At 43.5% G+C, this 16,157-nt stretch overlaps 2 protein-coding genes and 1 pseudogene across 2 annotated transcripts; all 3 read right to left on the reverse strand.

Annotated features, from left to right (window-relative positions):
• Nucleotides 1–1,572: 1,572 nt before the first annotated feature.
• Nucleotides 1,573–2,691, reverse strand: LOC109779635 (vacuolar-sorting protein BRO1-like). Its single transcript, XM_020338300.1, has one exon. It carries the CDS (start codon nt 2,689–2,691, stop codon nt 1,573–1,575), a length of 1,119 nt encoding a protein of 372 aa, XP_020193889.1.
• A 1,609-nt stretch (nt 2,692–4,300) lies between these two features.
• Nucleotides 4,301–8,936, reverse strand: LOC109779638 (nucleolar complex protein 2 homolog; annotated as a pseudogene).
• A 3,489-nt stretch (nt 8,937–12,425) lies between these two features.
• Nucleotides 12,426–16,073, reverse strand: LOC109779636 (uncharacterized). The gene is made up of 7 exons (XM_073511053.1): nt 15,996–16,073; nt 15,507–15,560; nt 14,577–14,661; nt 14,019–14,188; nt 13,434–13,749; nt 12,887–13,053; nt 12,426–12,800 (listed from the first exon to the last, which is right to left on the reverse strand). Exons 2-7 carry the CDS (start codon nt 15,526–15,528, stop codon nt 12,649–12,651), a joined length of 912 nt encoding a protein of 303 aa, XP_073367154.1. The 5' UTR covers nt 15,529–15,560; nt 15,996–16,073; the 3' UTR covers nt 12,426–12,648.
• Nucleotides 16,074–16,157: the final 84 nt, after the last annotated feature.

Genomic DNA, 16,157 nt, shown 5'->3' on the forward strand with positions numbered 1-16,157 from the left:
ACTCAGTGGGAGCATATCCTCTTCCTTTTTCGGAGAGCTTGGCATTTGAGGAATGAGATAATTTTTAAAAAGGAAAAAGAATATGTCACTGATCAACTATGTTTGTGGAAAGTTATTGGTCTTCCTTTACGTCATGTTAGGCTATTGCCGAGGTGGCCTCTAATAACAAAGGAAAGGAGGTGGTGGCTGGTCTTAGGTCAATTACGACCATTTTGAGGAACCAAGAGGTGTGGTGGCATCAGTGAAGTCAAACTACTGATCATATCAAGATCAATGTTGACATCCGTTTTGTGGAGGGTTTAAGTGCAGGAAGCATTGGTGTGGTGGCTAGGAACTCCTCTGGAGACATTGTTATCTCGTCTTGGGACTTTATTGGGTTGTGTTCTGGAGTGGAAGAAGTGGAGCTTCGGGTGCGCCTAGCTAAACTTTATATAGTTATTTCTCTTCACATGCCTATTATTTTGGACACTGAGTGCGCATTTGTGTTTCTTTTCTTGCAAATGAAAGCCTTGACAGATCCCCACTCATTGACCCGAAGAAATCACAGGCATAATGAAAACAATCATCGAAGATCCCCACTCATTGGCCTTTATTCATTAGAAATAACCAGTACATCGTCTGTGAGAATCATTACAGTTTCATTTAAAGGCTCCTCAAACCAATCCGAGGTCACAAAAATCTAGGTAATCTAGCGAGCTCATGAGCTACTTTATTTGCTTCTCTATTACAATGTTCGAATCTAGTAATAATGAAATCACAGGCATAATAAAAACAATCATCGAAGATTGCCGCTGCCGCACCCCGCCGACCGTCCTCCGTTCTGCATGGTTTCAATCACCTTCAGATTGTCCGAGTTAATAATAAGGCGATTACATCCCGACCTCTGCGCCAGTGTTAGACCAAATTTGAGAGTTGAAGCTTCCGCCATCAAAACATCCGCGCAATAATCAATTTTCCTGTTGTCTCATGCAATAAACCTACCTTTGTCATCTCTTAAAACCGCCCCCATCGTGTTCTTAAGGAGATCGTGGTCAAAAGAAGCGTCAACATTAAGTTTCACAAATCCCCTGGGAGGACAAGACCAACCCCGCTTTTCATAGAAGCCCTGGGGGATAATGCATTAATGAAATTTGATGTAAGGGCAAGAATCCTCATAGAAATCTGATATGCATTATGCTTCTGCGTTGCCTTCTTATGCACTATTTTTCGTCTTTCCCAGCATAGATACCATGTTGAGACAACAATCATTTTGCTATGCGTGTGGTTTGCTCTAATGAACCATTGTAATAACGTTCTAATAATTATTAAGACTCCTATATGGGAAGATGTTTTAAAAAATCAAGTACCTCTCCTATAATTGAGAGTGAGTCATTGCCCCCACGACTCGATCACGCCGAGAGGCGGTTCTCTGGTCTAACTACTACAGTTTTCGGAACGGAGCCTCACAGTGGCAAGCATCGAACGAGGGAAGGGAAGATGCACATTTGTACGGTTTCCACATCTCATGCAGGATGGACAGCCCTCCCAAGCCAAAAACATCAACAAACATAGCATGATCCTACTCAATCTAAGCTAGCTCGTTTTTTCTTCAGCCGCCGCCGGCGGCGGCGCCTTGTCCAGAGCTCCCCGCTCGAGGATCTTTTCCACGGCGGTGGGCCGCACGAGCTGCTGCGATAGTCCGGGCAGCTCGGCCAGCGCGGCCGCGGTTGGCACGCGCGCGTAGTAGATCCTGCAGTTGTCCTGTTCGGCCGCCGCCAGATCGGCCTCCATCTCCTTCCGGAGCCGCTTCACCGCGTCCCGCACCGGCGCCGCCGCCCTCCCGAGCGCGCCCTTGGCGCCCTCCAGGGATGCCAGCCCCTGCCTCAGCCGCGCGATCGCCTCGCCCACGCCGCCGCCGGCACCGTCACCGTTCTCGCGCAGCAGCCGCGCCGACCGCAGGCACGCCTTGCTGCGGAAGTAGGCCGCCTTGGCCTGCGCGTTCGCCGGCCACGACTTGTCGATCTGGTGCTGCTCGGGCCCCGCCATGGAGCGGTGCGCCCGGTCGTAGTCCAGGCTCACCTGCTGGGCAACCTTGGCGCACAGCGCGGCCGGCTTGCCCCCGGCGACAGCGAGCTCGAAATAGCACTCAAGCGCCTGCGCGAGCATCAGCGCCTCGAACGCCGCCATGCACGCGCCGGACATATGCCGCAGCTGGCAGCTCGCCGCGTGGTCTCCCCCCTCCGGCGCCGCCCTCAGCAGGCCCGCCGCGTCGCAGAGCGCGGCGCACGCGCGCCGTATCCCGTCGGCCTCCCGCATGTCCTCCTCCGCCGCCGCGCGGGCCTGCTCCGTGGCCAGCGCGAACAGGGCCACCGCCCGCTCGGCGGCCAGTGCCGTGTGCGTCCGGCGACGGATTGTCCCGGCGTCCCGCCACGCGAAGCAGAGCTGGTGCCGTGCGACCGCCTCGTCGAAGCGCGGGGCGACGGCGTCGAGCTTGCGGACGTACTCGCGGAGAAGGTCCCCCCGCGTGGCCGCGGCGCCCTTCTTGTCCGAGTAGGTCTGGACGAGGCGGCTACGGCAGTGTAGCAACTCCCTCAGGTCGCCGTCCCCCTCCGCGGCCGAGGTGTCCTCCGCGAAGCCCTGCGGCGTCTTGCCCGGGAGCGACAGCATCGTCATCGTCGCCGGCGCCGGCGCGCGGCGGAACGGGAACTGCATGATCGTATCGTACGTACGTTGGTCACGTCGAGAGCGGTGGACTTAATCTGTTCGTTCGTTGGCAAGTAAATAAAACTTGTAGTGATCGCAACGAAGAAGGAAGGCTGCGGGAGGGTTTATGGAGGAAAGGAGTTGGATTAATAATAGGACGCAGATTAGGAAACCGAGTCCGACTAATTAAACGATGGGGTATTGTTGAGCTCTCGTACTACTACTCATGGCGGGGGCGGGAAGCGTGCCGGGCCAACGCGGTTCAGTTTTTGACGTGGCATGTCAACGGCTTGAGTTTTCCTCCAGAGCGTACTTACTTTATTTATTTTGTTTTGCAAACGGAAAAACTAACGCCCACACGTCTGGGCGTTTGCAGATCGCCCACACGCCTCCATCACCACTCATGTTGCCACGTATGAATAGATGACATCAGTAGAAATCTTTTTGATTTTCAGCTTAAAAATGTTTTATCTCCTAAATAAAAAACGAACTAAAAATCCGTTTTCATCATTAAATCCGTCTCGACGAGATCTTCAAAACTAGACCCCATGTTGATATGTTTCGACGAAATTTTTTTTTTGCCTAGAAGTTGCCATGATGTTTACACTATAGTTGACATGTGCTTAAACTAAAGTTGCCATGTGGCAATTTTAGTTTGTAGATCATGGCAATTTTAGTTTTTTGATGATGACAATTCTAGTACTTTGACCATGAAAATACTTTTTTTATTGAACCATGGCAATTTTAAGTGCATGTATCATGACAATTTTAGTTTATGGTGCATGGCAAGTCTAGTTTCTTAATTCTCCATTTTATAATATGTTAAAATTTACTTTTAAATGTAAAAGAAAATAGTTGAAACATATCATGGCAATTTCAGTGTAAATATCATGGCAATTCATGTGCAATAGACATGGCAACTTTTAATAATAAAAAATTCGCCGAAATATATCGATATGAGATCTAGTTTTGAAGATCTCGTCGCGAGGGATTTAATGGTGAAAACGGATCTTTAATCGGATTTTTCATTTAAGTGATAAAACATTTTAAAAACTGAAAATCCGAAAAGATTCTCGCATGCGATAACGTGGCAATCTATTTGCATTAGAGACATGTGGTGCGTCTCCTTTCCTGCCACACGTGTGGCAGTTATCGACGTCCTTTGCAAATCATATTGTCAATGGATTCTATTTTTTTGACAGATGTTAAGGAAGCAAACTGGTTCCCGTGAAATTTCCGCGGTGCTGTACACCGAATTCTCTTTGATGTGCACCAAACTTCTTCTTTCTTCAGTAGTATATGCATTGATCTATCTCTTACACAATAGTATAAACTAGAATTTATATTAGTACAAAAAACCAAAAACTTCCTAAGCATGTCAGGGCGGCAAACGAAGCTTCATAACCTGTACACGCTTGCTTACATTCCCTACTGAAAATGACAGGAATGGTCAGAAACTGGGACATTTGCTTCCAGTTTAATATTGCAAGTTTTTGTGGTCTACTCGGCAAAGTTTCAGGTGAAGATAGCTAGAAAGTACCTGGCACACAATCAGCCTGAAAAACAGGCAAGAGAACAGCGTATGGAAATGAAATCATCAATATCGGCAAAGTTGAACTGAGCAGAATATGAATAACCTCGATATAAATGCATGGAAATGACAAAGGAAGCTGTGTAATTCTCAACTCAAACAAAATTTCCCGTGACAGGGAGGTGTTTCTCATGACTGAAAGCATAGCACGTCGTCAACAGTCTTTGCCGAGCCCTAGCTCTACCTTGATTAATGCTTGGCTTTCTTCTTAGGGTGGGGTTTCCTTTTGGTTTTTGAGGATGCCTTGTTCGACGGTTGGTACTTGCTCCGTTTCTTTAGCTTCTCCTTCTGTTTCTCCCACGCGCTGTCTGGGTCCACAAAGTCTTCATCGCTGTCATCTTCAACGGGCGCGGAGCCATCCTCGTCTGAGCCAAGGCCATCGTTCTCATCTTCCGCTTCCTCGTCCGAACTCAAGATCAAATCCTCAACCACATCCTCCTCCGCGGGCACATCATCGTCGTCACGGGCTCGTTTCTTGTTCTTCTCCTTTGCAGCTCTGCACCAGGAAAGGAGAGGAGGTAAAACATCATGCCTTGCGCACGCAAGGAAACCGACCAGGAAAGAAGGGTAAAGGCATGAACATACTTTGTTTTCTTCTTCTCCGCCAACAAGTTCTTACTGAAAGCAATGGGTTCTTCACTATCATCATGTTCCTCCTGTTGCTTCTGTGCCTCCCATAGCCTCTTCGAAAAGGTAGAGGACTCTGCACCCACGATAACACTGGTACACAAAGGATTGAATCAGTAATGGCATTAATCAACACATTTACTCAGAACATGGGAGTACATGAGTACATCTAGTCATACAAACTACTTAAGTATGTTGTGTGGTAAGATGATGGAAATTGGAAGTCACTTGATGATAATGCGGTAACCTTGTTTAGGGTATTATAGACGGACAAGCATCGACGAAACTAACCTTGTCTCATCCATAGAATCGATTCTGTTCTTTGCTCTCTGATGTAGAGTAGCAACATATTTTGAGAGAGGGCTCAACCGCCCTTCCTTCTCAGCCTGTTGGGAAAGAATAGTATATGTTTTAACACAACTGCACAAGAATTAAAATATACTACTCCCTCTGTTCATCACAAATGTAAAGGGAGTAATAAATAGTGTGCAGATAGCAAAGCCAACAGGACCACCTATACCTGTAGAAATGAATCTACAGCTGGATCATTGGGGGGGGAATGTAATTCAGGCACGCTTTGCGCTCATGAACTCAACATTTGCCTCTACCTGGAATCAGAAATGGAAATCAGCACATGCGCCCGATCAAGTACTATATATAGTTAAATATTCTTTTATACATGCTTAGCAAACCTGATGAATAAGATCCTTCATCTCTTTTCGAAATCTGTCAGCCTTGATGGTTTTGCAAAAGTTCCGAAGTTGAACAAGTGGCAAAAAGGACATCTCGATGAAGGCAACAGAGTAGCTCCACTGCGCCAAATGCTTAGCCAGCTCATCAACCACAGAGTAAATGCAAGCTTCCTGAAAGGCACGTGTCTTCACCATTTTCTTATCTACCTGTAAGAGGACTACCTGTTATATGTTTGTTTTCAAAGGCATGTCCCCATAGAATTGTGTTACAAGGAAACAAACCTGTTTAACATTGAACATATTCACTGCTTTGCCAACACCACCATCTGGACGGCCTCTAAGTTCTTTCATTTCTAGCATATCAAGCAACAGAGAGGACACCGGAATAAAGGTACCGGTGGCTTCGGCAATGCAATTAAGCATCTTTACACATCTAATGCGTACAGGGAAGTAACGTGCACTCGGTACAAGACATGCTACACCGTGTATTATCTGGGTTAACGGATAGGCCAAAGGCCGGAAATTTTCCTCAGAACTACATCCACACACAACACCTGTCCAAAGCTCAAGGCAGAATATAAATTGCCAATCATAAACTTTTTGGTAGGATTTCTGCACAAGAACAATGTAAGCTTATCATCAGTTCACAACAGGAAAACGTTCCTCTTTTTGTCTGATTGACAACAAAAAATATCAAACTAACATACGAAAGGAACCAATAGAATTAGCCCAAAAATGAGCTGTTGTCAGCAAATAATCTAAAAGAATGATATCCCTCCTATGAGCAGACAACACTTGTGTTTCCAAAATACAAGAAAATACTTGGCAAAGACTAATAGAAATAGTACCTCCAGCTGTTTGTTCGTTGGTTTGTTTCTTTCTTTCTGCTTTTTGTCCTTTGATGTCTTCAAAAGATGAAACAAGAACCAAAAAAACTCTGTCAGATCACAAGCAATAAATGCAGTTCTAGCATATGAACATGACAGTTCAATGGACAAAATACCTTTGGTCCTCTTTCGGTAAGAGCACCTCTTAGGATAACTGCCAACTGACGAATGAAAACAAAAGCATGTTGATAAGCACTTTGAGGGTCCAAGATATACAATTCTTTGACACAATTCCCAAGAAATTGAATGTGCTGCAGTTTCGATCCGCTGATAGACTTGGACAACTTGCAGTTCACCAAATAAGCCTTGTAGATACCCTTGAGGCATGTGTCAAGGCAATCCGGACCTACTTGAACACACAAGTCTCGGAGGAACAAAAACGAAATAAAGGGCATGGCACCTCGACCTCTAGCCCAGGTATACAACAGGGTCTAAAATAACACCACCAAGTTGAGAAAATTCTTGTCAGATGGACATCAGAGTAATGCTGAAAGCTACTTAAAATGAAATGAGAAGGCAAAGCTAACGCACCTTAACATACTTCCTAAGGAGAGAAGGGAAGGCTGCCAGAAAAACAGCTGATGCTCTGACACGGAGAATAGTAAATGCGATCATTTGGTCATCAGTCATCTCGGTTATCATATGGAGTGCATTGACAAGATACACCCTCATTAGATTGCCATTCCTCTTCCATGAATTAGTCATCATCAGCTCACTGATTTTCTCTTTCTTCCCTCCAGAGCTAGGGGCACCGAGTAATTGGCGAAGGATGCTATCCATGTTCTTCAAAACGTAGTGCATGACTTTGTCGAGTACACTACCGGACATGACACTGAATTTTGGTGCTGAATTGTCCCCACTGTCCTCTCCATAATGGCAAGCTCTCCTGAAGGCTTGAAGAATAGACCTGATAGATCCTATCTTCCCATCTTCGGCCCCTTTGCACCAGGAATCAACCATTTCCATCGTAATTGGTTTAACACTTTCTTTTGGCTCCTCCTTAGGGACAGATTTAGGTTCCTCGTCACTTTCTTGATCATCCTAAACACAAAGCAACCCAACTCATATAAACTTCTAGAGGGAGAAGAAGGATTATTGCAAGTAAAAAGAGTAAAATTCATCTTACAGCAATGTCATCATCATTGAATTCCAAGAGCTCTTTATCACACTCTTCCAAATATTTAAAGAACTCGGGATCCTACCAAAAAAAAAGCTCCGTAAGTTTCATAAGCAGTCAACAGTAACTCAACAGCACAGAGAAGAAAATTAGTGGTTACAAAATACGAAAGAAAAGAAGAACAGTATGAAAAACCAGAATTAAGCTCCTGGCTGTGGCTGTGACATGTGTAACTAGAGTCCATACATGATAGGATATCAAAAGGAATTGCACAAGCAAACCAACCAAAGCTAACCAAAAGACATCAAACAATTAGGGACCAATTCTCTTACGCATCAATCACATGTCCAGTCAACAACAGAAAAAACAAATCAACAGTGGGGAGCTTATTAGTTAAAGAATAAGAAGACTATCCAAATGTTAAGTCAATGGCATATTCTTTCCGGTGAAAAGGGTCCAGTTAAGATTTCAAATTATAAATTTGGAATTTTAATTCAATGGAACTACTTATGTTAGAGCATGGGTGTGCCTAACACGTACAGTTTCAGTTTCATTCATAACAACTACAGTGCAGCTGAAGCTAGTGAACATAAGGCACTCCATACAAAATGACAAACCGCCTTTGTCACATCTCTCACGATTATTATCTCTGTAAATCAACAATCCAACTTGCAACATGCTTAAAGCTTTCGTTGCTTAGAATGGTCAGTGCGATTCAGAGTTTATTTACTGTCATTCTTTAAGTTACCAGACTACCATTGATACGAATGACAAACTGTATGTGCAACTCTTACAATGACTTGCAGCCTGAATTCGGTGCGTCCAAAATTTGCCAGGCATGAGTATCCGCTTATACTAAGATAATAATAGGTACTAACCAGCGACCATTAACCGATTGCAAAACAAGATTCCACTGAAGGACGGAGCAGAAACCAGAAGATGAGACGGACAGGAGACGAACCTTTTCCTGCAGCCTCTTGAGTTGGTCGACGTGCTGCTTGGCCTTCTTCTTAGAGCTTCCCTGCACTTCCTCCTCCTCAGCTTCGTCTCCATCCTCCCACTCATCCTCTTCCTCGTCCGAGACCGGCAGGTCCACTGAACGTCACACGAAGAGAGGGGCGAGTCGATCAGAAAAACGGAGGAGTAGATAGCAGGGGAAGGGGACGAGAAGGGGTGGGAGTCGCACCGTATTCGTCGGAGTCAGACATGGCGAGCGGCGGCGGCGGCGTGTGGTGCTGTGGTGCTGTGCCCTAGAGGGTGCTGGTTGCGGAAAGAGGCGAGGGAGAGAGAGACAGGTGAAGGCTGGAGAGAGTTGGGTTGCGCGAGCGTCTTGGGCTTTCGGACCGCAGAAGAAGGCCCGATTAGAAATTGAGACCACCCAGCTAAATGGATGTCAATTTCTTAAAAAGAAAAAAAAAAGCTAATGGATGTAAAAAAAAGCTAAATGGATGTTTTGTCTCATTGTCTCAAAGAAAAAAGAAGCTAAATGGATGTTTTTTCCCTAAAAAAAAGCCAAATGGGTGTTTTTTCTATTCTTAATAAATAAAACAAACAAAAAAATTCTAAATTGCACTGACCATAAATTAAGCTTGAACATGGAGCGTTGCAGAGGAGCGATTAACCGGTGATTACTCCTAGGGGTCCTTCCCAGTGGGAGCGAGGGCTACACGACGTCATGTCGTGTGGTGCGCCGTTGTCAGGTTTCTGCATTGAGCGCACTAGCTGGAGCACAATTTTTTTCATGCGTTTTTTAGTTTTTTGTTGGTTTTCTCAGTTTTGCTGGGTTCTTTCTAGGTTTTCTTGAAAAAAAAATCTCATGAAGCGCAGTTATGCTTCACTGGGAGGTAAAGTTGTGCTTCCTCCTGAAAAGGGTAAAGCATAGTTGTACTTTCTGATAAGTGAAAAGCACAATTGTTTTTCACAGTTTGTGCTTCCGTGTGAGACACAGTTGTACACCGTGTGAATCCGGCGACTAATGCGGCTTGAAACTGCGTCGGTATTTTCCCAAAGAGGAAGAGATGATGCAATACAACTACGGTAGGTATTTTCCTCAGTTATGAAACCAAGGTTATCAATCCAGTAGAAAAACTAAGTAACACTATGTAAACGGTACCTGCACACAAAGAACAAATAATTGCATCCGACGTGTAAGAGGGGTTGTCAATCCCTCTACGGTAAAAATATAGATTAAATTGTATGAAATTGGATAAATGGATCTAGCAAGAACGCAAGAAAACAAGTAAAGAAAAAGTGCAGCAAACTATTTTTGGATTTTCGGAAATATAGATCTGAAAACAATATGATAAAAGATAGACTCGGGGGCCGTAGATTTAACTAGTGGCTTCTCTCGAAAAAATAGCATACGGTGGGTAAACAAATTACCGTTGGGCAATTGATAGAAGAACAAATAAAAATTGCATATTTTCCTAACAAATTTAACGAGTAATTTTTGCTCTCTCAATCTTTGTTTGCAGTTTACACTGATGTCTTGCGGCATGTTGGCGCATGGCTCATCTATCATCCTTTAGAAGGGAAGAACTTTTGTTTCCTAGGTTTCCCTATAGACATGCAACCAGAATGTTGTTTGATCCATAAGCAATTTTGAATCTGATCCATTCTGCCAAGTAGCAAGGTCTGCATAGTCCTATGATTTATGGAAGATGGGCTGTACCTGTAGATATTAGAGTATGCAGAAAATATAGCCCATACTCATCACTAATAGATGCAGAAAAATCAAATAAATTCCCATCTCCATATGCTGACATGTTACCACTGTATTACATATTTTTGAATTTATGATGACAAACTTTGTAATTACCAACTCGTGAATGTCTTGTGAATTTCTTGGAAACGAGTTAAACTGATTGATGAGCATAGGGAATGCTTAAAATTGATATCCGCCCCCCCCCCCCCCCCCCCCCCAATCCAAATTTCAGTTACTAATGCAGTTCAGAGGTCCAGAGAAAAAAATTGAGAAATTCAGGTGTGCCTCAAACCGCCAATGCATCTCATCTGAAAAGGAAAAATAAAAAGCGTCGACGCAATTGTTAACTGTCGCTTTGCATCTGGTTTGTTACCATGTCCATGTAACAACCATGGCGAGTTCCAGCATTCAATCTGTACATCTCCAGTTGTAACTGATATTATGATTAAATTCCTCGTTCATGTAACAGCAAGTGTCAATCTCTGAACTTACCTTGCAAACAAGCAAGCCTATGTCTCTTCCAATAACAGCACCAACACCAAAATCTATTTGGCCGACCAGGGCAAAGTGAGGAGAGATGGTAGAAACTTAAATTGTATTCCCTCCGTTTCAAAATAGATGACTCAATTTTGTACTAACTTTAATACAAAGTTGGGTCATCTATTTTGGAACGGAGGATTTTTTTTCAAAAAGGGGACAGGGCCCCGGCCTCTGCATCAGAACGATGCATACGGCCATATTATTAAGAATAATCCAAAAGGTCTTCCGCTCTAAAAAGCAGAAAAGCTCACAAAGAGCAAAATGAACATAACAGGAAAAGCCACAACCGGCAGGCAAAATAAAATAAGATAGGAACCTAAAAACCTATCCTATTACATGACCGCCATCCAAACCGGTTGAAGATATCCCAAGCTACCATCTTCCAACGGACAGATCCAGTAACCAAACGCTCCCTGGCCTCCGTCGGAGTGAGTAGCGACCACATACGGATCAGTATAGTGGCCCGGAAGATAACCTGCAAGATATGAACATTTGTTGTTCTGTTAAAAACCAAATCGTTTCTGCAGTTCCAAACAGCCCATAATAAAGCACATACTCCAAAACGTATATGTCTCGCAGTCTCGGAGCCTAACCCATCTAACCACGTCCCAAATAACGTGTTAATGGTATTCGGAGGAGTAATATTAAAAGCTAAGTGCACCGTCCGCCATAAAATTTTTGCCAAGGGACAATCGAGAAAGAGGTGTTTGATGGACTCATCCTTATCGCAGAAACTACATCTTGTAGATCCTGTCCAATTGCGTTTCACCAGATTATCCTTAGTTAGAATGACTTGTTTATGTACAAACCACATAAACACTTTGATTTTTAGAGGCACTTTGACTTTCCACACATGTTTCGAACGAGGAATCACACTAGAGTTGATAACATCCAAATACATGGACTTAACCGAAAACTCTCCATTCTGTGTGAGCTTCCAAATCAACCGGTCTGGTTGTTGGGAAAGATCGACCTCCATGAGTCGTCGTACTAAGTGTAACCAAGCCTCCCAACGATTTCCCGCTAGCGTTCTTCTGAATTGGATATTCAGAGGGTTAGACTGTAATACTGTTGCAACATAAGCTTCTCTTCGATGCACAATATTATAGAGAGGGATACTGGAGTGCAAGGGGCGTCTCCCCAAGCCAAGTGTCCTCCCAGAACCTCGTGGTAGTACCGTTTCCAAGGACAAATTTTGTCCTGTTGAAAAAGGCTGATTTCACTCTCATCAGTCCTTTCCAAAAAGGCGAATCAGTCGGCCTCACTGTCACCTGGGACAATGTTTTGGAGTTAAGGTACTTATTGCCCAATATTTGCGCCCACGTGGCCTCCGTCTCTACAGATAGCTTAAACAACCATTTGCTGAGTAAACATCTGTTCTTCACCTCTAAGTTTTCAATACCTAGACCCCCTTGGTCTTTCGGTCTGCAAATGATATCCCATTTCGCGAGTCTGTGTTTTCGTTTTAATTCATCACTTTGCCAGAAGAATCGAGATCTATAGAAGTCTAGTCTTTTCCTGACACCCACTGAGATCTCGAAAAAGGACAAAAGAAACATTGGCATACTTGGGAGTACTAGCGAGATAATAAGCCAACCGAAATAATTGCATCATCCGTATTGAAGTAGTTTCTAACATCACACTGCCCGAAATAAAACTAACATGTTCTCAACTTCCAGTGCTAAGTTTGTCGTTAGCACCATATGATGGTCGTGTTAGCACTGCTTCCAAAACAATATGGCAAAAACTTAACAAGTATATACACAATACTAGCAAGTAGTAGGATGCAAGGGCCATGAGCTAAAGATCTAGCCATCATTGGAGGAGCCAACAATAGTGAAATCTGCCTTGACGACGCATCTTGATCCTAGGACATAGCCTCGAGACGGATCCTTGAATCTATTGACTGTAAGGAACTTGGGCCATCCCCAGCTGCTATCACCTCCAAACACCGAGAGACCTGCGATCACCAGAAAAGTAAGATCAACTGAAATCAGGAGGTAGCAAATTATAGTCGTCACTGACAGTTGCTAAGGAGAGCTGAACCTGAAGTGATGGTGGATTGTTTCCCGTTCTTTTGGTCTAGGATGGATAGAGTCAATTCGACTACCTTCCCGGACTCGTCACAGAGCTTATCCGAGGACTCCAAGTATAAGAACAAGGAGATGTGGCCGGTGATGTTTCTGCAACCATGCGGATACATGCCAACATGCCTGTTCACAGACATGTAGAGTGGCAATCAAAACATAATCATCGAGTTTGCAGACTGAATATTCAGTAACACGTTAGGTGATGCATCGGAGTGTGTTTCTGGGTGTCTCTAAATATACTAGAACAAGAGTTGCTTGGTTCCTTTCGTAGAAATTGGGCTAAGATATTCAGTTGGAATATCTCAAGTGACAATGGAACTTGTGTTGCACAGACATCTGGATGTCCCTAATGTATATTGGCATAGAGCACGGGAGAAGTACTTCCGGCCACTACGAAATTAGTAATGTAACATGGCATGGTACATTTATGATAAATGGACTAATGTTGCATGCACATTATTAATAAAAAACATTTATATGTAACTGATGGAAGATATGAGTACCATTTATGTCCACCAACTTCAAATGTAGGAGAACAAACATAGCGCTTCAAGTCCAATTCATGGTAGTTGTCCATGGTCCAGGTGTAGGTCCCTTTGATGAGCCCTTTCTTCTGGATAAAAAGGTTCTGAAGTGTGGTAGCCTTCTTCAGAACCATAACAGCCTTCTTTTCAGGAGAACACACTTTAATTTTCAATATCTTAACACCAAAGACACAGCTATCATCAACTAGAAAAGCAGATGATTTTAGTAGCTTCTGAAGAGGAATCAAACATTCATCCTTCGAGCATGTATTGTTCAAATCAAAATTGTGGGTAGCTGCATTCAGTTAAAGATTAGAAGTTAGTGAGTGAAAACTTGCATTTAAGCTGCACATACCCCAAACAATGTACAACCTCCGTTCACACCCTTTACGCATATATGCAAACATGGCAGCAATATAGTGAATCCCATGTAGGTATCATGTTCAATGTAAATCCCAATATAGAATTATAGCTCAAACTTATGTAGCATAGACACAAAGGACTAGGGAAGGGAATCCCAACTGTAATAGGTTGGACGTGCACAAAGAAGCAATTAAAAAATACCTTTGCGTCCATAGTATATCTTCTTTGCATGATTGTATACTGATAACTCAAACACGGCATTTACCGTGTCACCCGGCTTCAGGGTTGTCCGGCCTAGTTTAAGAGAAAGACCAACATATGGAGTTTCAGCGCCAGGTTTTTGATGCATTGGTGGTGTCACTTTCAGGAACCTGGTAAATCAATTGATGGACAAAAAAAAGTAAAACAAAGTAGTCATAACTGAAGTAAGAATGAAATCTGATTTCTTCACTTCATGCATCCTACCAAAATGTTTGTTAATGGAATTATTATGATTGACAATTTGACTTCATAGAAGCATGATTAGCGAGAGTAGTTCGCATCCTAAATTAGTGTTTTTTGTCCTAAATTAGTATTGCATATGGATATACAGATAGCAATTCTGTCTACTAAAAACAAAATAAATGGTTTAGTAATAATGCTAGACTGAGAAGCGTCATATTTGCATGTAACACATAGTAATTGTGTAACAAATCCTTCTGCAGTTATGATACATACCACTTATACCCGGAGCAGTGAAAATGAGCAGATTTTGCTGACTTGGCTCCTGTCTCAAGTAGCGCTGAGAAATCATGAACCTTCCATTGTAAATGTGGAACATGAGCCTTTCCTAAGCTTGCAGGAGCTGAAATTTCCACAAAGGCAGCAACTCAAAATTGCATACGAGTCCAGGGAAAGGAAAAGGACGTATGCACCATTCAGAAAATTAATGTGCTTTTGCATTTGCAGAAGAACAGGCTGCAATATCTACCATGGGCAATATGGAAGCAGCAGAACATCTTTTCATTGAGCAGAAAATGCAAATAATGTACATACCGAAAAAGGCTTTCGCCTCGCTTTATAAATAAAGCAACCATAAAGAAAATAATGTACATACGTGAAGGCATGCAATCTTAACAGATTTAATGTGATAAGTGGCCCCCTATCTATGAGAATAGTTATTCGCTTGGACCAAAAAAGCATAGAACGGAACATGTCATAGTACTTCCTACATGTATATATATAGCCCGAAGTAATGCTTCATGTAGTCAGCAAGTATGCGTGTGTTCTCTAGAAATCTAGCATGCCTTCTTTTTTAGTCGCAAAAAAAAGTGTATGTTTGGTCATCAGCCATGGGTGTTCACGGTGGCAACCAAAGCACAGATCAGACGACCATGATCACGATCGATGATTGTTGCATGAGAACCACAGGGGCACAAGAGCCACCAGCGCAACAAGCCCAGTCGAAGAGCAATCACCGCACCGGTAGCTAATCGTCTGGCTAGTTACAGTACTAAAGATGATAATGATGACAATAACTCCATTCTCTGCAGCATACCTAGAACTGTAGGACCATAAGAATTAAGCGCTACAATTCATATACTTTTTACCTGATTTTTTTAGAAAATGAGCTCTCTAATTGGTATGTGTCTTCCGTTTATAATATGGAGAGTCTGAATTTCAACTAGAAAAAGGACAAAGAAGACATACATGTACTCCCGGTGTTGCCCATAGCCCCGGCAGGCCTTCCTCTGCTCTCCTCCTCTGGAAGCACCACAGGGCACGTAAGTAATCTCCAAGAGTAGTGCAAATCTTGACGAAATAATAACCACGCCGCACAAAGATAAATCACCATTCCTTAATGACTTACCACTTGGACGTAAATCAATCAATCAATTTGCCGAGGACAAAATTTCCCCGATGAACTAATTAATAAATAAGAGATCAAGAAGTAAAATCGCACTCCATAAACATAAACCGGTAGGTTCAGCTTTGTCGAAAATAACTAGGTAAATTTACAGGAACTTGTAATTTGAACTGAAAACCCCTAAAACCCTTGGTGTAGAAAAACCCTAAAACCCTCTGCCCCGGGAATCGTTTGTTCTTTCCAGAGCGAGGCAGGTGAAAAGATAGAGAAGGGCGAATAAAGGACTGGAATTCCCATGGACAGCAGAGCAGGAAGCGAGGGAGGAGAAAGACCTGGCTTGGTTTCGGGGGCAGATCGAAGCTGGAAAGACCTGGCTTGGACGGCCGACGCTGGGGAATGGAGGCGAGAGGGGGCATTTATATGGAGGATGTGATCGTGGGGATTCCTTCCTCTCTTTTTTCTTTTTTGGAGAAAAAAACGGAATCCTTCCTAGC

Source organism: Aegilops tauschii, chromosome 1, assembly GCF_002575655.3.
Source record: "Aegilops tauschii subsp. strangulata cultivar AL8/78 chromosome 1, Aet v6.0, whole genome shotgun sequence".
NCBI classification, from domain to species: domain Eukaryota; kingdom Viridiplantae; phylum Streptophyta; class Magnoliopsida; order Poales; family Poaceae; genus Aegilops; species Aegilops tauschii.

Excerpts from the sequence above, each read along its gene's own strand:
- LOC109779636 (XM_073511053.1), bottom strand. The coding sequence starts at position 15,528 with ATGGGCAACACCGGGAGTACAT. Across the intron at positions 13,054-13,433 it reads GAAGTTGGTGGACATAAATG|GCATGTTGGCATGTATCCGC; the intron begins GTACTCATATCT and ends GTCTGTGAACAG. Across the intron at positions 12,801-12,886 it reads ACAATCCACCATCACTTCAG|GTCTCTCGGTGTTTGGAGGT; the intron begins GTTCAGCTCTCC and ends TGGTGATCGCAG.
- LOC109779635 (XM_020338300.1), bottom strand. The coding sequence starts at position 2,691 with ATGCAGTTCCCGTTCCGCCGCGCGCCGGCGCCGGCGACGATGACGATG.